This window comes from Pristiophorus japonicus, chromosome 21 (genome assembly GCF_044704955.1).
Source record: "Pristiophorus japonicus isolate sPriJap1 chromosome 21, sPriJap1.hap1, whole genome shotgun sequence".
NCBI classification, from domain to species: domain Eukaryota; kingdom Metazoa; phylum Chordata; class Chondrichthyes; family Pristiophoridae; genus Pristiophorus; species Pristiophorus japonicus.
The window spans coordinates 92,543,599-92,567,549 of NC_091997.1; the positions used below are offsets into that span (position 1 = coordinate 92,543,599).

At 45.0% G+C, this 23,951-nt stretch overlaps 1 protein-coding gene across 7 annotated transcripts in view; it reads right to left on the reverse strand.

Annotated features, from left to right (window-relative positions):
- herc1 (HECT and RLD domain containing E3 ubiquitin protein ligase family member 1) overlaps positions 1 to 23,951 on the reverse strand; it is a 284,132-nt gene that overhangs the window by 141,044 nt on the left and 119,137 nt on the right. For 6 of the 7 annotated variants that reach the window (XM_070865234.1, XM_070865230.1, XM_070865232.1 and 3 more), the window contains 4 exons: positions 23,052 to 23,172; positions 20,934 to 21,105; positions 15,230 to 15,551; positions 5,321 to 5,441 (listed from right to left, as the gene is read on the reverse strand). In XM_070865234.1, coding sequence (XP_070721335.1) covers positions 5,321 to 5,441; positions 15,230 to 15,551; positions 20,934 to 21,105; positions 23,052 to 23,172 — 736 coding nt within the window. The remainder of the gene's footprint in view (positions 1 to 5,320; positions 5,442 to 15,229; positions 15,552 to 20,933; positions 21,106 to 23,051; positions 23,173 to 23,951) is intronic. The other variant, XM_070865229.1, reaches the window with a different exon arrangement.

Genomic DNA, 23,951 nt, shown 5'->3' on the forward strand with positions numbered 1-23,951 from the left:
TTCAACACGCATCAGTGTTCATTTTCATACTGTTTGTACATTAAGGGAATGAATTATTTCACATTCGTCACAAACATACTCTGTGTTTTGTTGGCGCACAACAACCAACACATTACTGAGCAGCCAAACTAAATGTAACTGGAAAAATACTGCGGAAATCGCCTACCGACTTCCTTAATAGGCATGTATATACTTTGTAGGCTGAATTGTGTCAATCCAGCTATACGAGCACTCATGGAGTGAGCAAGACGACCATAAAAAGCCTGCTTCACAGATAAGGCCATGATAACCATTATGGACTTTGTGAGGGAATGGGTAAATTGCACACTGTTAGAAATCAGGGCTGCCTAAAAATGTAAGCTTATGCGATTAAAACTGACGCGAAAAAATGCTGTTTAAACTCTGATGTTCAAGTTGGAGACAGAAAGTCTCTTCGGATCAGAGAAATGGTTAGAAATGCTAATGTCTTGGTTTCCTACAAAGGGTATTAGTTCTTTGTACTATATACAATCTCCCTGTTGCTAAACGATTATCTCTTGTTTTCAAGTTAAAACTTCAGCTTTGTTTATGTATCTTTAAGACAATTTGTTATAGACTTAGAATGGATGGAGATTGAGAGAGATAACAAAAACATCGTAAAGGAGATAACGACTCTGAAGGGGCAGGTTTCTGGTTTGGCCTTATGGGATCAAAGGCGAGAATAGGGACAAGAGATAAGGTACAAATTTGAAAGAACAAACTTTGTGAAAGTAAATAGAGAAAGACATGTGACCAAGAAAATCAGGAGACACTTCAGGGAGGGTTCTTGATTCCGAATCGAGACAACGAACTAGAAGCCTTATTGGATAGCAAGTTTTTAGGGAAACTTCTGTAAGTCAAAAGGTCTTGTCAATATTCCAGGTCAGGCCCACCCCTAAAGAGAGAATAAAAGGAGCCTAATCAAGATTGTGCTCACAAACTGTGAGGGGAGAGTGAAACAGAAGTTAGGCTAGTTGAACACTATTCGAGTGATCAAGCTTTATCGAAGAAAACTCTAGATAAATAGAAAGCGATTGCAAGCCAGAGAACTGCTCATGTGCCAGCCATTTGTCCGATCGGTATCAACTATTGCTACAATCATATGTTCGTGCTGTATAATTAATGTGTTACATTCCGTCTTAAACTCTGATTAATCATAATATACCCACCAGATTGGTCTACAGTCGATCCCGATTATTAAAGTGACCAGCGATAGCCTTAAGCTTGGCTATTTCTAACAACTCTAGAGGCCAGAAGTACCAGCCATTACTAAAATGTTGGTCCATGGGCATGGATAAGAATCATGGAGGAGGTAAATTCCGTGGCCTAGAGCTTCCGCATGGTTTCCACCCAGATATTTTTTTTTTTTTACTTTTTCGTTGCCAATCTTTCCAATTCTTTGTCAAATCACAAACGGCAGAGGTCACCTTGCACACATCAAGGATCACTCTGCGCCAATGCTCTTAGCCAAAAGGCCGAGAGCCACTGCACCGTTCCTGGAAGTACTGCAATACCAGGTTCGTGCCATGGAGGTGGATGGGTCAGGCCCTCCACACACCTCCGTGGAGGTGGATGGGTCAAGCCACCCCACCCTTTCCACCCAGATATCCGTTTAATCTGGATGGCACCGAATGAAATAGCACTAAAACTTGTGGAAATTTAAGCGCCAAGTGAGTTGCGCCCACAAACACTTTACGCTGAGAGTATCCACTGGGTCAAAAGTCCATTCATCCTAAACATTCCCCGCCTACAAAATTGGCCACACTCCCAGGGCAGAATGGCAAGTTCCGCCAATCATGCCCATTCGGGGGTGTTCAGCACATTGTGCCCAGATTCTTGGGTGCACAGGTACCCATGGTCACATGAACCCAGTGCTAATCACCTGTACCTACAGTGAACAGCAGTCAGTTGAAGTCACACCCAGGTCTGTTTCTCCTGCTGCTGCAATTACTTTAAATGCAGTCACTGATCTGCCTTTGGTTCATAAGACCGGTGACCAGCAGTCAATTGAAGCCACACAGGTATGTCCTGCTCTGCTGCAGTAACTAGTTATTTGAAGACAGACGTGACCAGCAGGCAATTGAAGCTAATTAAAAAGTAAGTCCAAGAGCATTAAATCAGTCAGTTGACGAAGGCTCATTTTCTGACAATCCCACTCCTGTGATGCTGCAGAATGTCGCTTGATTGCGCTGATCTTACGGTCGGAATTATAATGAGTTTGCATAGAAATCTGGGCATAACTTCACATCCAGTGCATTCTGGGCACACTTCGTCGATTGTGTCCCTAGCGGAAACGCCACTGCGTCTACATCCTACCAGAATCGGAAGGATGCATGGAAGAAAACCGCTGAGGTAAGTAATGAGGCTCACCAACTAACTCACTGTTATGTGCAAGTATAAATACATTTAAAATGAGTGGCAATTATCTTACTGGCAGAAACTCCTGTCCATCCAAGTTGTAGGTTTCAAATATATCTGCCTGAATGTGTTCCACCCCAGCAAGTTATGGGATAAATTTGGGTTGGTAATACTCTTGTGTGAAACCAATGAGGTAATAAAAGGATATTTTCGGTGTATTACAACAGGCCACAAAAAGCGGATTTGACACGGGTTGTCGAGGGGAGCGAGTTCAATCTTCAAGTAGCAGATCATACCAACTGCACCACTAGCCTCATCCACTGCTCAATTCACCCAGCCAACAATCTCCCACAATCAGTACTCCACTTCCATTCATATCCTTTACGGACCCACTTCGGACTGTTGAAAGCCTCATCCACAACTCTTGGCCCACACACACTGGCAGCTATTCAACCATGACAGCCACATCACCCAAACATATTGCAGAACACTCACTGACACACTTCCTTCCCTTTTTCTTGCAGGTGAAGGTAGCACATAACAGGAAACAAAACAAACTGGAGGACAAGCGCCTGTACATTTTAACCTTAAATCGAGGCGTGCTGGCCATCATGGGAACGTGCATCACGAAGGCCATTGTCACTGGCAGTGCTGGAAGGTTCGATGATGAGGGTCTCTGCATTCCTAATCCTCCTCCTTTCTTCCCACTTCTCTTGTATCCCACAATCTCTTCTAACAAGTTGTAAATGGTGTAAGCACGCAGTTCTTTCTTTCTCCTCTCCCTTCACCAAAACCCAACCCTCGTCGCTTTTTCATTTCAGATACCCAGGAACTAGAATCTTCCGAGCCAGAGGAAAAAGAGGAAGAAGACAGCGAAGATGGAGACAGTCCCTTGATCTTACACTCGCAACCACCAGCTCAGAGGCTGGCACCGTATTTACTTTAGGATAAAGAAGGGATCTATCTACACATGGTGAGACACCAGGAATCAATGTGCAGGAGCCAGGATGAGGGGAGGTGTGGATATCATGGGTGGCAGCTCTGCAGAGGGAGAAATCGCACACTAGTTTGGTGCAGAGGAGTCAGATGAGGACTTTGATTGCCCAGGCTATAAAAGGCTGGTGATGAACATGTACAACCAGATGCTTGGTGCACTGGAAAGCCTGTGCACAATATCAAAGAGCATGGAGGAGTCCACCTCCAACTTGACACAGGGCTTTGCAGAGATTGGAGTCCATCCTTTCCAACCTGGAACAGGTGATCACCTACATCAGTACATCTGCGGAACCTACCATGAGGCAGCGTCTGATGACCAATGTCACAAATTGCATTACAGCACAAACAGCTTTTATCGAAGCTCAGACTGCTGCCTTAGAAGCTCAGACTACTGTCATTGTGGCTCTGGGTACCTCTGTTGAAAGTGGCTTCCAAGGCGTCACAGCAGTCTAGCAATCCAGTTCTCCAACAGATTACCAGGATTGCGGAGGTGCCGCCGAGAGTGGCAGTGCCTCCATGGAACAGGAGCGTGATGTCCTCTTTCAAGATGACAGCATTCCTGCTCCCACTCCTACCGCTCCACCAGTGCCTTTGCTGTTGTTGCTCAGCCAGTCGGTCCAGACCGCTGCAGTGCAGGCTGAGATAGTGCCGTCTGAAACCAGGCCCTCTAGACCCAGAGCTGCTCAAGGTCACCCTCAAGGCCATCTGCAGTCTCCTCAACTGAAGGTCAGCATCCTTACACCAAACATGCTGTAGCCACTGGGGAAGCACCCCATAGGAACTCTAGGAAAGGTAAAAGCGCATGGGAGACAGACACTAAGGCAATGCACAACGGTGATTCATTTTATTTTGTTTGCATCATTTAATGATTCAATTGATAAATTTGGATTTGCATTTGGTTTATTTCTATGGTGAACTGAGAGAGAAACCAATGTTGTTAGAATGAGGACGATGTGATGATCAATGAGGGGAAAGGTAAGGAGTGTAGGACTGTTGGTGAATGGAGACGTGTAACGGAGGCTACTGGCATCACTCATGAATAATCTGATAACGCAGAGCCCTGGCTATCCATGTTCTGGCCTCCCCTCATTCCCCTAGTTGTGTTCCATTCCCAGAGGAAGCCCTACCAGGCAATCCATGTCTGGAAGCAACTTCTTTTAGCACCATATTTTAAATGACACAAGTACAGCAAGACCAGCCAGACCACTCCCTGTAGAGTACTGAATCTTTACCCAAGTACAGGAAGCCTCCAAAAAGGTATATAAAACCTCTAAAAATGTGTACAATTACACCAGCAGCCCACAGAAACAATTCATCAACTAGCCTGCAAGTACTTCATGATCCCTTTAAATAGCGCTAGTGGGTGGGGGGGGTCCTTCATTCCGTTTAATGTCCTGCTCATCTGCGCAAGGTTAAGACATAGCATTGGCTGGAGTGTGGCATTGCAAAATGGCAGCAGTGGCTTCAAATCAGCGACACACACTTATTCGCATTATCATCTGCCTACTGCCGGCGGTCATTAGACACGCGCGCACAAACCTCTCTACCAAGAGAGCATCCTGAGCACTTCCCGTCGTAAGTACGTGTGGAAACTCTTGGACCCCATTTTGACACCTTAGGTGGCCGTGTAGCACCTAAAAATCGGGCACGATTTAACCCCCCCCCCACCCCAACAATGTGACTTTCCCCAGCCACAACACAGCATGCCCTCCTGCAGTTATATATTATCATTGCCCAGATCAGTCTGGCTTCTCTGGATGAAGCAAACTAATTTTGTATCTTCAAGACTCCACAAACAGGTTTCATGTAGGAGCCTTACAACTGAAAGGCAGAACTTTCAAACCGACAGTCTGCTTGAATTAAAACCCAGGTACTAGCCGACAGAGCCATTTGCTCTCCAGTTATCATTTATTACTATTGAAGCATCCTTTATGATTGAAATACTCACAAATGCACATCCTTCCTCGTCAGATTCGGGCTGAGACAAATCCGATTCACTTCGCGATTTAGTCAGTTTGTAGGTAGAATTTGATTGCACAGATTGGCTCTCTACTGTCAAGCTTTCACTCCTAGAACAAATAAATCTAGTCATCATGGAAGTCCTCCACAAACGTCAAGTTAAGATACTTTATGTACTAGATTCCTTGTGAAATTTTAATCATCCAAATTAAGATTCAAGGCAAGGCTGTTTTACATCACCAGGAACACTAATTTGGTTATTAAACGAAATGAGGTACTCTTCACTTTTGCATTTTATTATTGTAATGTCTAGAACACAATATTAATTCTTCATTAAAATATTTAAAAATAATAATGTATGAATTGGAAGCAGTTACAAACATAATTTACCGCTTATCTAACCAACTCAAAAGCAAAGCAAAGGTAGAGTTTGGAAATCAAAAAACCCAGAGTCCTAGACCCATAAGATACAAGGTTCTAGAGACTTGTATTGTTATCCAGTTGCAAGAGAAAAAAACGGTGCTGTTAATATCAATGCTCTTAGTTCCATTTTGATCGGAGTTTTGGATAGGCAGAATTTCAAACCTTCACAGGGTGGCCTACAAATTTCTACTCAATCTTCAACTCAGTTATATTGAGGGTTCAGCTAGAAGTATCTTAAACCTGACTGAGTCAAAGGGAGAAGGCTATTTTACTGAATGGTAGTCTGAGGTTTAGATTAGCCATAGAATGCTGCAACATGTTGTGGAGCACCAGTCATAGCTTTCAAATATATACCTGTAGTTACCCTAACTTGTAGAAATTGTGACCTGCTGATTATCAGTGGTTTGATTTGGTTAAATCTGGACATAATGCATTGTGAAAAAAGGAGATTTTGTGATGAACAATTTCATCTGATAGCAGGCAACAGACTCCACAAATGGACTGGTGGAAAACCAGTTAAACCAATCCTTGGGGTAGCAACCCAAACAGGAACAGAGTACAATCCAGTAGGGCCTGTGAAAGTTGTCCCTAAAAGACAATTTGGGCTAAAATTTCCAGTGCTTCATCACCCGGTTTCTCGGCAGTATTGGCTGTTTTGGGCGATAACCGGGTCGGCGACAAATTCCACAGCGGAGGCACGCCGGCAGTTACGAAGTACCGCTGCAGAGCTGACCACCGGCGAGCACCGTCCATCGGTGACCCGTAGACAAGTTGAAAAAAAAATGCCTACAAGAATCAGCAGAGCTGGGTGGTAGATAAGTAAAGGTAAGTAATTGGTATTTTACTAATTATTTTAAAATTCTCTTGCAGTGATTTAAGTAAAAAGGATCCAGAGAATGTTTTACTGATTTTTTTATGTTATGTTTTTTGAAAAAGTAGTGTGTGTTTTTCTCCTCCTAGGCCCAACCCACAGCCTCGGTGTAAATTTTTTAGTAAATTTATCAATCATCGCCCATTTTTTTAAAAAAAAAGAACCGCCCAATCGGCCCAAGATTGCATTTTTTGTCGAGAATCAGGCTGTAAGGCCTATTTTTTTTTCGCTAAGTGGATTTTTCTCTTTTTGGGGGGGAATTTTTCGCTGGCGATCATTTTGGGAACCTTAGCAGTATTTTGGGCGGCAATCAGGCGCTGATGGAATGTTTGGAAATTCTCTTCCAAAGAAGTGAATGAAACCGGAGGCTAATTAAAGAATCCTGTGTTTCATCCACACTCTGGAATGTCAACATTTCAGATTAATGCAAGATATGCATGCAGGTATCTGCATCAATGCATTGATAGCAGTAAAGGAATTTGCCATGTTGGGATGTTATGGGGAAGGTCACTCTTGAGCAACTACAGCTGGTGTTATTTACGGTGCTACTGAAGTGAGTAAGAATTCTTGGACCAAAAGCTTTGATGGAGGATTTGAAAGCAGGTAATTCAGAGGTAGGTTTGTAGAAGCAGTGTCCTCAACACAAGACTGTTTCTTTTCCAAAGGTAAGCTGGAACTGTTTTCCTTAATCCATTCCTGGGATATGGGCGTTCCTGGCAAGGCCAGTGTTATTGCCTATTGGGTAATTGCCTTTGAAGGTGGTGGTGAGCCGCCTTCGTGAACTGCTGCAGTCCTTACGGTGAAGGTGCTCCCAGTGTTGTTAGGGAGCCTCTTATATGACTCAGAGACATGGACCATGTACAACAGTCACCTCAAATATCACCAACGATGTCTTCGCAAGATCTTACAAATCCCCTGAGAGAACAGGCGCACCAACATCAGCAGAATTGAAACACTACCACACTCGATCAGCTCCGCTGGGCAGGCCACATAGTCGCATGCCAGACTCGAGACTCCCAAAGCAAGTGCTCTACTCGGAGCTCCTTCACGAGCCAAAGGTGGGCAGCAGAAACATTACAAGGACACCCTCAAAGTCTCCCTGATAAAGTGCAACATCCCCACTGACGCCTGTGAGTCCCTGGCCCAAGACCACCCTTGAATGGCAATCAAGCGGACTGCTTTGTCCTGTATTGTGTCGAGCTTCTTGAGTGTTGTTGGAGCTGCACTCATCCAGGCAAGTGGAGTTATTCCTCTCTTGACTGGTGACTTGTAGATGGTGGAAAGGCTTGAGAGTCAGGTGGGGAGTCACTTGCCACAGAATACCTAGCCTCTGACCTGCTCTTGTAGCCACAGTATTTATGTGGCTGGTCTAGTTAAGTTCCTGGTCAGTGCATCCGAGAGGGCGTTGAGCACCTTGAGTCTCAATGCCGAGAGCATGCAGAAATCAAACGCTGGCAGCGGAAAGAGCTTCCGGCAAACCAGTCCCACCCACCCCTTCCCTCAACGACTATCTGTCCCACCTATGACAGAGTCTGCGGCTCTTGTATTGGACTGTTCAGCCACCAAAAGAACTCACTTCAGGAGTGGAAGCAAGTCTTCCTCGATTCCAAGGGACTGCCTATGATGATGATGATGATAGGGAAGGAATTCCAGGATTTTTATCCAGCGACGAAGGAACGACAATATGTTTCCAAGTCAGGATGGTGTGTGACTTGGAGGGCAACTTGAGGTGATGGTCTTCCCATGCGCCTTCTCAGTGGTAGAGGTTGTGGGTTTGGGAGGTGCTGTTGAAGAAGCCTTGGCGAGCTGCTGCGGTGCATCTTGTAGCTGGTACACACTGCAGCCACAGTGCGCCGGTGGTGGAGGGAGTGAATGTTGAAGGTGGTGGATGGGGTGCCAATCAAGCGGGCTGCTTTGTCCTGGATGGTGTCGAGCTTCTTGAATGTTGTTGGAGCTGTACTCACCCAGGCAAGTGGAGTTATTTCACTCTTGACTGAAGACTTGTAGATGGTGGAAAGGCTTTGGAGAGTAAGGTGGTAAGTCATTGCCACAGAATACCCAGCCTCTGACCTGCTCTTGTAGCCACAGTATTTATGTGGCTGGTCTAGTTAAGTTCCTGGTCAATGGTGATCCTAAGGATGTTGATGGTGGGAGATTAGACGATGGTAATACCATTGAATATCAAGGGGAGGTGGTTAGACTTTCCCTTTTTTGACAGTCATTGCCTGGCACATATGGCAAATGTTACTTGTTACTTATCAGCCCAAGTCTGATAATTGTTCCGGTCTTGCTGCAGGCGGGCATGGACTGCTTCATTTTCTGAGGAGTTGCGAATGAAACTGAACACTGCAATCATCAGCGAACATCCCCACTTCTGATCTTATGATGGAGGGAAGGTCATTGATGAAGCAGCTGAAGATGGTTAGGTCCAAGGACACTGCCCTGTGGCACTCCCTACAGCGATGTCCTGGGACTCATATGATTGACCTTAACAACCACAACCAGCTTCCTTTGTGCTAGGTATGACTCCAGCCAATGGAGAGTTTTCCCCCGATTCCCATTGACTTCAGTTTTACTGGGATTCATTGATGCCACACTCGGTCAAAGCTACCTTGGTGTCGAGGGCAGTCACTCTCACCTCACCTCTGGAATTCAGCTCTTTTGTCCATGCGTGGACCAAGGCTGTAATAAGGTCTGGAGCAGAGTGGTCCTGCTGGAACCCAAATTGAGCATCGGTGAGCAGCTATTGATGAGTAAATGGCACTTGATAGCATTGTCAACGACATCGTCCATCACTTTGCTGGTGATAGAGAGTCAGCTGTGGGGTGGCAATTGGCCCGATTGGAATGGTCCTGCTTTTTGTGGACAGGACATACCTGAGCAATTTTCCACAATGTTGCGTAGATACCAGTGTTGTAGCTATAGTAGAACAGCTTGGCTAGAGGTGCGGCTAGGTCAGCTCTGGAGCAAAACTCTTCAGCATGGCAGCGGGATGTTGTCGGGGCCCATATACTTGCAAACAGTCATGAAGCACCACTTTTCAACTAATGAAAGTCCAACATTTTAGTTTGGATCATTAAAACCGGGTTCTCTCCATCTGTACCAACTATAAAAAACATTCAGAGAACCCAGACAAAACGAAACAGGAGTGAGAGTTCGGGCAGTCAAATGGCCTATAAAGGCCCGAGAGTCAGAAGAGGCTGCGGCCACAGGAGCGGGAATTCGGGCAGTCGAGCGGCCTATAAAGGCCAGAGAGTCGAAGGAGCTAGCTGGTGCAGGGGCAGGAGCAGAAAGTAAACAAAGAAGAAGAAATCATAGTGAGACGTCATAGCCAAGCGGGTAAGTGATTAGCTAGTTGGTGAGTATTTGACCTTTTATTTTTCTTAGCAGTAAGAAACCTTTGGCATTGTTACAAATTAAGTTAATCGAAGGGTTAAGTCATGGCAGGAGAGCCCAGACCCGTGTCATGCTCCTCCCTGTGCTATGTGGGAAATCAGGGACACTACCAGTGTCCCTAACTACTACATCTGCGGGAAGTGTATCCAGCTGCAGCTCCTGACATGGACTTGGCTGCTGCTGCCTTCCCCTGATGAGCCACTTCCCTCAACAGTACCCAAAATGGTGTATCTGTTTTGGAGGGTGGTGAACAGGAATCACAGGATAGCTCAGATGAATACGTGGCTTGAGGAATGGTGCAAGTGGCAGGGATTCAAATTCCTGGGACATTGGAACCAGTTCTGGGGGAGGTGGGGATCTTACTAACTGGACGGTCTGCACCTGGACAGGACCAGAACCGACGTCCTAGACGGAGTGTTTGCTAGTGCTGTTGGGGAGGGTTAAAACTAAAATGGTAGGGGAATGGGAATCAATGCAGGGAGGCAGAGGGAAGTAAAAAGGGGGCAAAAGGTAGGAAGGAGAAAAAAAAAGAGTGGAGAGCAGAGTAATCAAGGACAAAAATCAAAAAGGGCCACATTACAACATCGTAATAAGGAGGATGAATTAACTGCGCAGATAGCTGTTAACGGATATGTAATTGGGATTACGGAGACATGGCTCCAGGGTAACCAAGGCTGAGAATTCAATACCCAGGGGTATTCAATATTCAGGAAGGATAGACAGGAAGGAAAAAGGAGGTGGGGTAGCGTTACTGGTTAAAGAGGAGATTAACGCAATAGTAAGGAAGGACATTAGCGTGGATGATGTGGAATCGGTATGGGTGGCGCTGCGGAATACCAAAGGGCAGAAAACGCTAGTGGGAGTTCTGTACAGACCACCAAACAGTAGTAGGGAGGTTGGGGACGGTATCAAACAGGAAATTAGGGACGAGTGCAATAAGGGTATAGCAGTTATCATGGGTGTCTTTAATCTATATATTGATTGGACTAACTAAACTGGTAGCAATACTGTGGAGGAGGATTTCCTGTAGTGTATAAGGGATGGCTTTCTAGACCAATATGTCGAGGAACCAACTAGAGAGCAGGCCATTCTAGACTGGGTCTTGTTTAACGAGAGAGGATTAATTAGCAATCTGGTCATGCGAGGCCCTTGGGGAAGAGTGACCATAATATGGTAGAATTTTTCATTAAGATGGAAAGTGACAGTTAATTCAGAGACTAGGGCCCTGAACTTAAAGAAAGGAAACTTCGACGGTATGAGACGTGAATTGGCTGGGATAGACTGGCGAATGATACTTAAAGGGTTGACGGTGGATAGGCAATGGCAAACATTTAAAGATCACATGGATGAACTACAACAATTGTACATCCCTGTGTGGCGTAAAAATAAAAAAAAGGGAAGGTGGCTCAACCGTGGCTAACAAGGGAAATTAGGGAAAGTGTTAAATCCAAGGAAGAGGCATATAAATTGGCCAGAAAAAGAAGCAAACCAGAGGACTGGGAGAAATTTAGAATTCAGCAGAGGAGGACTAAGGGTTTAATTAAGAGGGGGAAAATAGAGTATGAGAGTAAGCTTGCAGGGAACATAAAAACCGACTGCAAGCGCTTCTATAGATATGTGAATAGAAAAGAGATTAGTGAAGACTAATGTAGGTCCCTTGCCGTTAGAATCAGGTGAATTCATAATGGGGAACAAAGAAATGACAGACCAATTGAACAAATACTTTGGTTGTGTTTTCACTGAGGAAGACATGTATAACCTCCCGAAAATATTGGGGACCGAGGGTCTAGCGAGAAGGGGGAACTGCAGGAAATCCTTATTAGTCAGGACATGGTGTTAGGGAAATGGAAGGGACTGAAGGCCGATAGATCCCCAGGGCCCGATAGTCTGCATCCCAGAGTACTTAAGGAAGTGGCCCGAGAAATAGTAGTGGTCATTTTCTAACATTCCATGGACTCTGGATCAGTTCCTATGGATTGGAGGGTAGCCAATGTAACCCCACTTTTAAAAAAAAAAGGAGGGAGAGAGAAAACAGGGAATTATAGACCTGACATCAATGGTGGGGAAAATACTGGAGTCAATTATTAAAGATGTAATAGCAGCGCATTTGGAAATCAGTGACAGGATCGTTCCAAGTCAGCATGGATTTATGAAAGGGAAATCATGCTTGACAAATCTTCTACTAGAGTTTTTTGAGGATGTAGCAATTAGAGTGGATAAGGGAGAACCAGTAGATGTGGTGTACTTGGACTTTCAAAAGGCTGTTGACAAGGTCCCACACGAGATTAGTGTGCAAAATTAAGGCAATGGTATTGGAGGTAATGTATTGACGTGGACAGAGAAATGGTTGGCAGACAAGAAGCAAAGAGTGGGAATAAACAGGTACTTTTCAGAATGGCAGGCAGTGACTAGTGGGGTGCCGCAGGGTTCAGTGCTATTTACAATATACATTAATGATATAGACAAAGGAATTGCATATAATATCTCTAAGTTTGCAGATGACACTAAGCTGGGTGGCAGTGCGAGCTGCGAGGAGGATGCCAAGAGGCTGCAGGGAGACTTGGACAGGTTAGGTGAATGGGCAAATGCATGGCAGATGCAGTATAATGTGGATAAATGTGAGGTTATCCACTTTGGGGGCAAAAACAGGAAGACAGAATATTATCTGAATGGTGACAGATTAGTAAAAAGGGGAGGTGCAACGAGACCTGGGTGTCATGGTACATCAGTCATTGAAGGTAGGCATGCAGGTACAGCAGACAGTAAAGAAAGCAAATGGCATGCTGGCCTTCATAGCTAGAGGATTTGAGTATAGGAGCAGGGAGGTCTTGCTGCAGTTGTACAAGGCCTTGGTGAGACCACACCTTGAGTATTGTGTGCAGTTTTGGTCTCCTAATCTGAGGAAGGACATTCTTGCTATTGAGTGAGTGCAGCGAAGGTTCACCAGACTGATTCCCAGGATGGCAAGACTGACATATGAGGAAAGACTGGATCGGCTAGGCTTATACTCACTGGAATTTAGAAGAATGAAAGGGGATCTCATAGAAACGTATAAAATTCTGACAGGATTGGACAGGTTAGATGCAGGAAGAATGTTTCCATTGTTGGGGAAGTTCAGAACCAGGGGACACAGTCGAAGGATATGGGTAAGCCATTTAGGACCGAGATGAGGAGAAACCTTTTCACCCAGAGAATTGTGACCCTGTGGAATTCTCTACCATAGAAAATTGTTGAGGCCAGTTCGTTAGATATATTCAAAAGGGAGTTAGATGTGGCCCTTATGGCTAAAGGGATCAGGAGGTATGGAAAGGGATCAGGGGGTATGGAGAGAAGGCTGGGGTGGGGTCTGAGGTTGAATGATCAGCCATGATCATATTGAATGGTGGTGCAGGCTCGAAGGGCCGAATGGCTTACTCCTGCACCTATTTTCTATGTTTATAAAAGCATAAGGGGACGGCAGTGTGTATTATTGTCAGGGACAAGAACAATTTCCTGCAGTCCACAAAGAAGTTCAATCCAAACACTGAAATAAAACTAAATTTAAAAAAAGGCACAGGTTGGAGATACATACCAGGATGTACAGATTAGTGAGCACATGTAATCATATTTCATGAAATGTGACCAGGTCAGATACTGACAAGAAAATAAAGCTAAGGATGACAAAAAGACAAAGACAAAAGAAAAAGACAAAACTGAGAGAGGAAGGAAAAGTACGAAGAATAGGAGAAAAACATATTGGAGTAATTTTGTTCTAGTGCCATCACAAATTAAACGGTTTAGCTGTGCACTGTGGGCCACTGTCTGCTCAAGCGGTTTTCCGGGCTGGAGATTCTCAAACTAGGGGCATAGTCTCAGGATAAGAGGTCAGCCATTTAAGACTGAGATGAGGAGGAATTTTAGAAGATTGTGAATCCCTGGAATTCTCTACTACCAAGGGCTGTGGATGCCGAATCACTGAATATATTCAAGGCTGAGGTAGATAGATTTTTGGACTCTCGGGGAAATCAAGGGATATGGGGATTGGGCAGGAAAGTGGAGTTGAGGTTGAAGATTAGCCATGATCTTATTGAATGGCAGAGCAGGCTCGAGGGGCCGGATGGCCTGCTCCTGCTCCTAATTCTTATGCTCTTATGTTGGCTGCCTTGAACAGACAGCTTTAAGGCAGTGTACAAATATACATCCAAGATTAAGTAAAAATTAAGTCGAATACTTATCCTGGTTAGAAGGATACATTATCACTAGTATTCTAGACTATGTTCTGCATAGCAACCCATAGCATGCAGCAAGATCTGGACAACATTCAGATTTGGGCTGATAAGTGGCAAGTAACATTCGAGCCAGAGTCTAACCACCGCTCCTTGACATTCAATAGCATTACCATCGCCGAATCCTTCACTTTCAACATCCTGGAGGTCACCATTGACCAATAACTTAACTGGACCAGTCACATAACTACTGTGGCAACAAGAGCGGATCAGAGGCTGGGTATTCTGCGGCGAGTGTCTCACCTTCTGACTCCCCAAAGCCTTTCCACCATCTACAAGGCGCAAGTCAGAGAGTGATGGAATACTCTCCACTTGCCTAGATGACTGCAGCTCCAACAGCACTCAAGAAGCTAGACACCATCTAGGGAAAAAGTAGCACACTTGATTGGCACCCCATCCACCTTTAAAATCACCCCCTCCACCACTGGCGCACCGTGGCTGCAGTGTGTACCATCTACAAAACGCACTGCAGCAACTCTCTAAGACTTCTTCGACAGTACCTCCCAAACCTACGACCTCTACCATCTAGAAGGACAAGGGCAGCAGACGCATGGCAACACCATCACCTCCAAGTTACACCATCCTGACTTGGAAATATATCGCCGTTCCTTCATCATCACTGGGTCAAAATCCTGGAACTCCCTCCCTAACAGCACTGTGGGAGTATCTTCACCACACGGACTGCAGAGGTTCAAGGTAGCAGCTCACCATCACCTTCTCCAGGGCAATTAAGGATGGGCAATAAATGCTGGCCTTGCCAGTAACACCCACATCCCAAGAACAAATTAAAAAAAAACATACAAATGAAAGACTACTACACATCAATGAATATGCAAAATAATTTAGTAATTGTCAATCGTTTAATGTACATTATTACTTTTTCTTCTCTAAGTGGCCCTCAAAACAGCATTTTGATTATATTCGTAGAAAAATGGTTGCTAACCTAGTCATAAAACCAAGTCCTTCATTCACTCCAGAAACAGAATGTATTATCTGCCCTTCATCTTTTTGGTGCAACTCTTGTATGACTGGGGTGACTCCCAGAATTAACAATGAACAGCGATGGATGACAGAGTTGCACGCTGCTGTGTAAAGGTCCTGTCCTTCTGTAAGACCGGTGCTCACTCGCCGCTCTTCCCGGAGCTGAGACGGTGGATCATCGAGTCGGACGACTGTTCCATTCCCAATTCCAGTCGTGCTGCTCATTCTCTCTCGGTCACGGCTACGAGCAACATCACGGGCTGATAGGAAACATTGAAAGATTTCTGTAACATGCAACACAAAACACAAACAAACAGAACATTCATTAAAAGTTCAGAAGCACAGCCAAAAACGACCCATTAAGTTTCTGACAGCATCAGCAACATACAATTTGGGGGGGACATAGCAATGACATGCTATTTGGTACAAGACAGGCTACCGTCTAGCTGCACATTAAGGAAAACGGTCCCTACAGCAGCAGTGCATCACGTGTCACAACACTGCTGAACGTGAAAGTGAATATGCAATCTGTACAAAAAATGGAACAACATATGAAGAAATGAAAACAAACTTCAACAATTGCTTTTTTTCAAAAATTGTGTGCTAGATGCAGTTAGGGAAAAAACTGGATATACAATATTTAAACTAGTGAGCATTGATTATAAGGTGCAATTCCACAATCCCTTGCTTACAGTGGGAAAGCTGTGCTCATATGGGGCTCAATTTTGGCCAGGAGTTGCTTCGGTTTTTTTTTTTGGAGTAGGCTGCTTTTTCTGACGTAACTTAAAAATCCCCAGTTTCCCCAATCAATTTGCACCAGCGTAACTCAGTTACGTTTTTTTTTAAGGTTAGTTTTTTTCTCAAAAAGAGGGTGTTACCAGCCACCTTCACCAGTTCTGGCTATTTAGGCAACTTTGGCCAGCTGGTAGTTACTCCATTTCTATTTAGACCAGCATAAGTGGCCACTTCAGAAAACCCTTGCGGAAAGATAAAGAAATCGGCGCAGGTAGGTACATCGGAGGCCATTCAGCCTGGGCCAGGGGCGGGAAGTGGAGAGGACCTGGACCTAAACCAACCAAGCCTTACCCTTAGCAATGTTTGCAAACAAAAACTATTAACAATTCTATAAGAAATAAAAAAGTATAAAGTCCTACCTTCATCTTCAAACTGCACTTCACCTTTCTGCACTTGGCCGGGGATGGCAGCGGGCCTGTGCGGGAGGCCACTCGGCCTGGGCTAGGGGCTGGACAATGCACCGGGAGGCCACTCAGCCTGGGCTAGGGGCTGGACAATGCACCGGGAGGCCACTCGGCCTGGGCTAGGGGCTGGACAATGCACTAGGAGGTCACTCGGCCTGGGCTAGGGGCTGGACAATGCACCGGGAGGCCACTCGGCCTGGGCTAGGGGCGGGACAATGCACCGGGAGGCCACTCGGCCTGGGCTAGGGACAGGACAATGCACTGGGAGGCCACTCGGCCTGGGCTAGGGGCTGGACAATGCACTGGGAGGCCACTCGGCCTGGACTAGGGGCGGGACAATGCACCGGGAGGCCACTCGGCCTGGGCTAGGGGATGGACAATGCACCGGGAGGCCACTCGGCCTGGGCTAGGGGTTGGACAATGCACCGGGAGGCCACTCGGCCTGGGCTAGGGGCTGAACAATGCACCGGGAGGACATTCAGCTTGGGCTAGGGCCGGGACAATGCACCGGGAGGCCACTCGGCCTGGGCTAGGGGCTGGACAATGCACCGGGAGGACATTCGGTTTGGGCTAGGGCCGGGACAATGCACCGGGAGGCCACTCGGCCTGGGCTAGGGGCGGGACAATGCACCGGGAGGCCACTCGGCCTGGGCTAGGGGCTGGACAATGCACCGGGAGGCCACTCGGCCTGGGCAAGGGGCTGGACAATGCACCGGGAGGCCACTCGGCCTGGGCTAGGGGCTGGACAATGCACCGGGAGGACATTCAGCTTGGGCTAGGGCCGGGACAATGCACCGGGAGGCCACTCGGCCTGGGCTAGGGGCTGGACAATGCACCGGGAGGCCACTCGGCCTGGGCTAGGGGCTGGACAATGCACCGGGAGGCCACTCGGCCTGGGCTAGGGGCTGGACAATGCACCGGGAGGCCACTCGGCCTGGGCTAGGGGCTGGACAATGTACCAGGAGGCCACTCGGCCTGGGCTAGGGGCTGGACAATGCACTGGGAGGCCACTCGGCCTGGGCTAGGGGCTGGACAATGCACCGGGAGGCCACTCGGCCTGGGCTAGGGGCTGGACAATGCACCGGGAGACCACTCGGCCTGGGCTAGGGGCTGGACAATGTACCAGGAGGCCATTCGGCTTGGGCTAGGGCCGGGACAATGTACCAGGTGGCCACTCGGCCTGGGCTAGGGCCGGGCAGGAGAACTGGGTGCTCCTGCCTACCGGTGATTTCTATCAGTTCTCCTGCCCGGCCCTAGCCCAGGCCGAGTGGCCTCCCGGTGTGATTTCTTAGTGCTGGGGGAGGTGGGGGGGGGGGCAGAAGGGAGCTGGCAAAAAAACTTCTAATCTCTGCTCTCTGTGTCCAGAGTTCAATCGAAATAAATAGCACATAATTAGTGCTTCTCAGAATTTTAGGACAGGATTCATGTTCTCCCCTCCCCTTTAATCTTTTCTCCAACAAAGTTCAGCTCTGTCTCTCTCCGCATTGCTTGTTTCTGAGAATCATCTCTTATTGCCTTTCTCTGTATCCTAGCTAGCTTTAAGAGAGAGAGCATTAACACATTAGCCCCGAGTGAATTGATGAATAAGCAAGTAAGATATTCTACCTCAGAAATTCGGTCGCGAAGACACAAGCAGCTCTTTAATGGCCGATTGCCAACTCAGAGCTACTGCGCATGCGCGAACATCACTAATCACCACTACCCATGTGCAGGCGTCCCGGCACATTTCCCAGCGCAGAATGACTGGCACGCTTCTCGACTGCAGTGACGAGGCCAGACAGCGGCCAAAGTTCCAACATTTTTTTTCGGCGCATCTCGGAACGCACCTAAGTAGCGCAACTCCGGTAAGTGCGCCAAAAAACAGGCTCAGACAAAATTGAGACCATGGAGTGATGGTCAGAGCCTGAGCTGTAACAGCATAGCCTTGATTCTCCAACCTGCACTCCGTGAATGCAGCTTCCTCCTCAGAGCACAGGCTCAACCACCTTGCACCGCATTCACCTGATTATGCAAAACATTTTACGGCGTTAAAATTGTTACTGTAGTAATTTTGCTCTTCGTTTCAGAGCAACAGTACTTCAATTTTGAGCTATAACAATCCATCACTGTCAATAGTAAGTATTGAGAATTCTTCGAAGATCTGGTGGAAGGAAACCCAGCACCAGATCAGTAAAACCTATTTCACAAAGGCAGCGGTAGAAATCTTGGATCACAATGATCTCTAATGCCACATGTTCCAATTCAACCACAGATAACTGGAAGGAGCAAAACACATTTGTTATTAAGGGCAGGGATGAGAGTACAGAAGTATCTCGTTAATGGTGATAATCTCAAACTTCACTGCTAACAGCTTTTAGCTTACTTTTGCTGTTTTGGAGATATAATAAATGCTCAATGAGGGAGAATCTAGAACGATTATTTAGCTTTCATTTCTTGCACCCAAAGTAAATAGCATGTTTTGCATTATGCAAACCAATACCATAACATGCTCGACATAGTCTGCGATTATGTTTGTTTAGAGAGTAAAATTCAGCAGCAGAGAAAACTCACCACTGGGATTCTTAAAAAGATAACTCAATGTAAGAAACGTTAAGAAAATAAAGATAATTTGCTTTGTCAGGACTTCTTTGCTCTTCAAATAGAGATACTTCTTCTGATGGGCTTGCTGGAAGAGCATAAAAGGATAAGATCCCTTTACGGCATTTTTTCACATCTGATTAAGGGTGGCAACCACAAGATCTTCCTGCTCCCTCACTGTATAAACAGCATGTCCCGCTGGAGAAGATGGCACACCTCAATCTGACCCACTAAAAATAAATGGTAACAAATAGGATCCTAGCAAAAGATGGAGGAGAAAGTGGTGCTCCCTATGTGGACAATATACATCTATTCCAAGAATGACGACAACCTTGCAAGACAGTAATTTTTTTTCCCAAGCATCCTCCACACACCAAGCTGTGTGTCAGTCAGGATGAGGTGGGAGGATTCGTTTGCACAAAAATCAATACTGCAGCCATCAGTGATGATCATGTGTACCAATTTGGCCTTAATAGGAGGTGGGTGGGGTGGCTTGACCCATCCACCTCCACGGAGGTGTGTGGGGGGCCTGACCCATCCACCTCCATGGCACGAACCTGGTATTGCAGTACTTCCAGGAACGGTGCAGTGGCTCTTGGCCTTTTGGCTAAGAGCATTGGCGCAGAGTGATCCTTGATGTGTGCAAGGTGACCTCTGGCGTTTGTGATTTGACAAAGAATTGGAAAGATTGGCTACGAATAAAAAAAATTAAAAAAATTTTGATCCAAACAGTAGTGTTTTGTGAAGTTTAATGCAAGTATTAGATATCTGCTATATAGAGATCCAATTAAAGCTTAACTCATGACTTAGCTGCACACCTAACAGAAATGTCCCTGACTGTACCTAAAAGTTTGCTACTGGTTATCTTCCAGTTTTCTGCCATTTGTTTGGAGATAGCCTTTGACAACAGTGGTTGGGAATTAAGAGATTTAGTGCAGTCCATGTCGAATGCTAGAGTTTTGTAGATTCATACCATTTCAGCCAGACGTCAAGTTACCAGTATTTAGAATTTCTTTTTCTAACCCGAGTGATGGATAATCAAATGTTAAATCAGAGCTAAATACAAAGTTCAAAGAATGAATTAATGGCGTGGAAATCCCAGCCTCTCCGGGTTCGTACTGAGTGTCTACGGACCCAAGAAGGCATCGCACAATGTACATGCGCTGAAAACCGGCTTTTCCCATCTGTCAAGCTGGAGCTTGACAGATCCAATGCATCTCGGGTGCGAGGGCATTTGCAAGGGCAAGATTGGGGTTTAACCATATCTTGCCCAGCAAATGTCCTCAAAATTCTTGCGCCTGATAAAAGCAGACGTATAGTCTACTTTTACAGGCGCAAGAGTTTAAAAACATACACATTTATTTAACCACAATTTTAAAAACTTTTTAAAAACTCGGAAAAAAAATTTCTCTACGATATTTATTAATTTTAATTATGTAAGGTGTGTTTTTTATTTTTATTATATGTGTTTAGTGTGTTTGGGTTTTATTTCTCATCAATAGCCATAAGAACTGGTAGATACGGAGTTTCCATTGCTATTAATGGAAAAGCTGTGGAATACTGTACCTGATTGGCTGAGCAGTCACACATGACTGCACCTTCTGCGTGGGAACCTGGAGGACGGGAGCGCGCTTCGCAGCGCAGGAAGAGAAGGCCTCCCCACCGGAATCCCACGGTCCTCCGGGACCACCAGGAACCTTTGTAGAAATGTCTCAGGTCGGATGCAATTGCCCTTAGGAAGCCTCCGACCGCAATTTCAACCCCATTTACTCCTTCATGTACAGCATATACTTAAAACAAGGAATGAATCAGTGGGTGACTACCACATAGATTGCCAAGCATAGCAACAATATCTTCACTTATGGTGCAAGACAGGGAATATTTACTTACTGCCAGCAGTCATGACCTCTTGTTCCCGTTCTTCCTCTTCCTCCTCTTGTTCTGGATGCTCTTCTTCACGATCTCTATCTGCCTGCTCTTCCATTTCAGCTTCTTCGTCAATGGTACGAGTGAAAGAGCGTTCCTGAAGGTCAGCATCGGTCGGGTCTCGATTTTCTGACAACTTGAAAGTAGAGTAGGAAAAAAAGTCTTTATTTACCTTTGTAGCACTTTGCATTATTTAGTTTAGAAAATCAAGACTATTCTTAGATATTTAGTTGGCTGGCGAGGGAAACAACATGGTCATTCAAAGAAATTGGAAAATTAGGAGTGAAACTGACTGGTAGCTTTTCCTCAATGCTATAAATGTAATAGACACGAGATTAATGGAGCCAATCAAAAAAGCACAATGGACAATTTTTCATTGGATATTTAAAAAGTGTAACATATACTATACACAGGACGCAGATAAATTTGCTACATTACTGGCTTTTCATCTTAATACATTTTTCAAACATGAAGGAGTCCAAATTCTTGATGACTCCCATGTAAACAGAATAGTGGAGGAGCATTTAAATCAACTTGGCAGGTAGGTGAGGAAAGCCTAGGTTTGAGATTAGAGAGGGAGAGCAGGAATAATGAAAGCGATTGGAGAAGCAGAAATTAATGGCGAGAAAAAACTGTGAGAAGAAGGAAAAAAACAAGCTATGGAGGTAACGATGAATAAAAACATTGTTGAAGAAGGAGCAAGGAATATTAAAAAATTAAATGCTAAAATCAGGAAAAAAGAATAAGGATCAACATTCCCAAAAAAATAGGGAGTAAGGATTAAGAGGGATGTATGTGAATGTACAATCACATTCGAAACAAATTTTAAGGGGTTAGAAGCTTTAATATCTATGAAGGGATGATACAATAGCTAGAACTGTTTGCACAGGACCAGATTGGTTAGAACATTTTCAGGAAGGGAAAACATTGGTAGCATTGTTGGTGAAGGATCCCATCACATAGCTAGAATGTAAAGCTATCTTGGGTAATTGCATTAAGGCAGAATTCACATGCATAATGTTAAGAAATAGGAAGGGAAATGCTACAATTCTTGGTTTGCATTAGAACATCAAACAGCGAAGATGAAATCAAGGTAAAGATCTACAGATAGTTCAGATGGACGCGCAGTAACAATGGGGCAATAATATTGGGTGATTTTAACCAACTTAAAATACACTGGAATAAAGGTATCGGACGTGGTCAAAGCGAGGATCACTTTTAGAATACATCCAGCACTGCTTCCTAGATCAATATGTTTCGAATCCAATAAGGAAAGAAGTATTGCTGTATTTAGTTCTGTGAAGTAGGTTAAATAACTGATTTCACAAATACATCATTCTGTGAAAGTGCAGCGCAGCTAGATTAGGCTTTAAAAAAGGCCAAGAGTTTGGGTTTTAGAAATAGGTGTGCAGAATACAGGAGTAAATTAGTATTACTGGTTAAAAAGACCGTTGGTTTGGTCACAGTTAGAGCACTGCAGTTTTGGGGGCAACATTATAGAAAGGAAAAAACCAGAGAAACCTTTCAGTGAATACGATGCCAGGGATGAGACACCACAGGTGTGAGAAGAATCCCGAGACATTGGAATTATTGCCAATGGAGCAGAGCAGATTAAGAAATGCAACAGCTTTTTAAAATTATGAAGAGTTTTGGTGGAATGAATAGGGATAATCTATTTCCTTTGGAGAATTAGTTATGAGGTGTCATCAAATTAAAATCACTCAGGGGGAGGAGAAAGGTTTGGAGAAACGTCTTTACACAGAGGGTTTCGGGAGCATGGAATGCTTTTCCCAAGTGGCTGCTCGAGGCAGTCCAATTGCATCTTTCTAGGGAAATATCTGATGCAAAGAAAGAATCGAGGCTATGGAGAGAGCAGAACAGTTGGATTAGTTTTGGATTGCTTTAACAAAGAGCCAGCACACACAAGACAGATCAAATGGTCTTCTCCTTCTGTGCTGTAAACTTCCTAGTTCAAAATACATACTCCGTTCTACTAACTGGAGCTCTTGGCAAGATCGTTCGAATCATCGAAAATAGCCTTATGTAAACTGCTTATATTTTTAAGTGGTTTCATAAACTTACCCTTCTGTCACTGGATGGTGACTGGGTCTGAATAAGTTCCATGTTTTTACATGCCAGCAGTCTGTTACGGACCTTGTAAACACAACGATATATTTCTGCAAGAGTTTTACTGGGCTGGTACCTAAGAAATGTTTGAATAAATATTAGGTTATTGAAAATGTTGATAAACAAAATATTCTATTGGGAGCAAGTCTTATGTGGTTTATTTCAAAGATGGATAAGATATATGACTTTTCCAAAAACAAACTAAGATTCCAACAGTCTTCTGTTATAACCCAATCCTCTTCATGTAGAGGTGACATTGGCCTTTGGAAGGCTACTGTCTGGTATCAGCGCAGGATGACATCCCCAGCACAATTTGAAATAGAATGGCAATAAAGCGGTTCTACTTTCAGTCCAGATGGAACTTCTCACAATTGATGAGGAAGCAATGCATACGGAACATATGGAGGATATGCTGCTCAAACTGCAGTAAACAAGGAACTCTCATGAGTCAATTGTTTTAATAGGGATAGAGATGCAAGTGCTGCTGCCACAGGTTTCCTACAAGACCATGTGAGCACTGTGGGAGGTTGGCAGAAGGAAAATCTCTTGCACATAACTGCAACCCTGAAAATTGAAGTTTTGGATGGCAAGATTAAATGGCCAGTCTTCTGGCTCCACAAAAACAACTTGAGGCAGTGCTACTATCCAGAGCTGCTTGAAGAATTTATTTGGGATCAAAGATCTGGCAGAATTTCTCTTATTTTTTGATAACCACAAAGTAAAGCAAGCAACATCTGCTTAATTCTTGATCTGGAGAAATATCCTTAGTAATTACAATCTCCTCCAGCCATGCAGCTCAACTTTCACCTTGTGTACCCCGGCTCTGGTCTGCTGCATGTTCCGCCCTCCATTGGT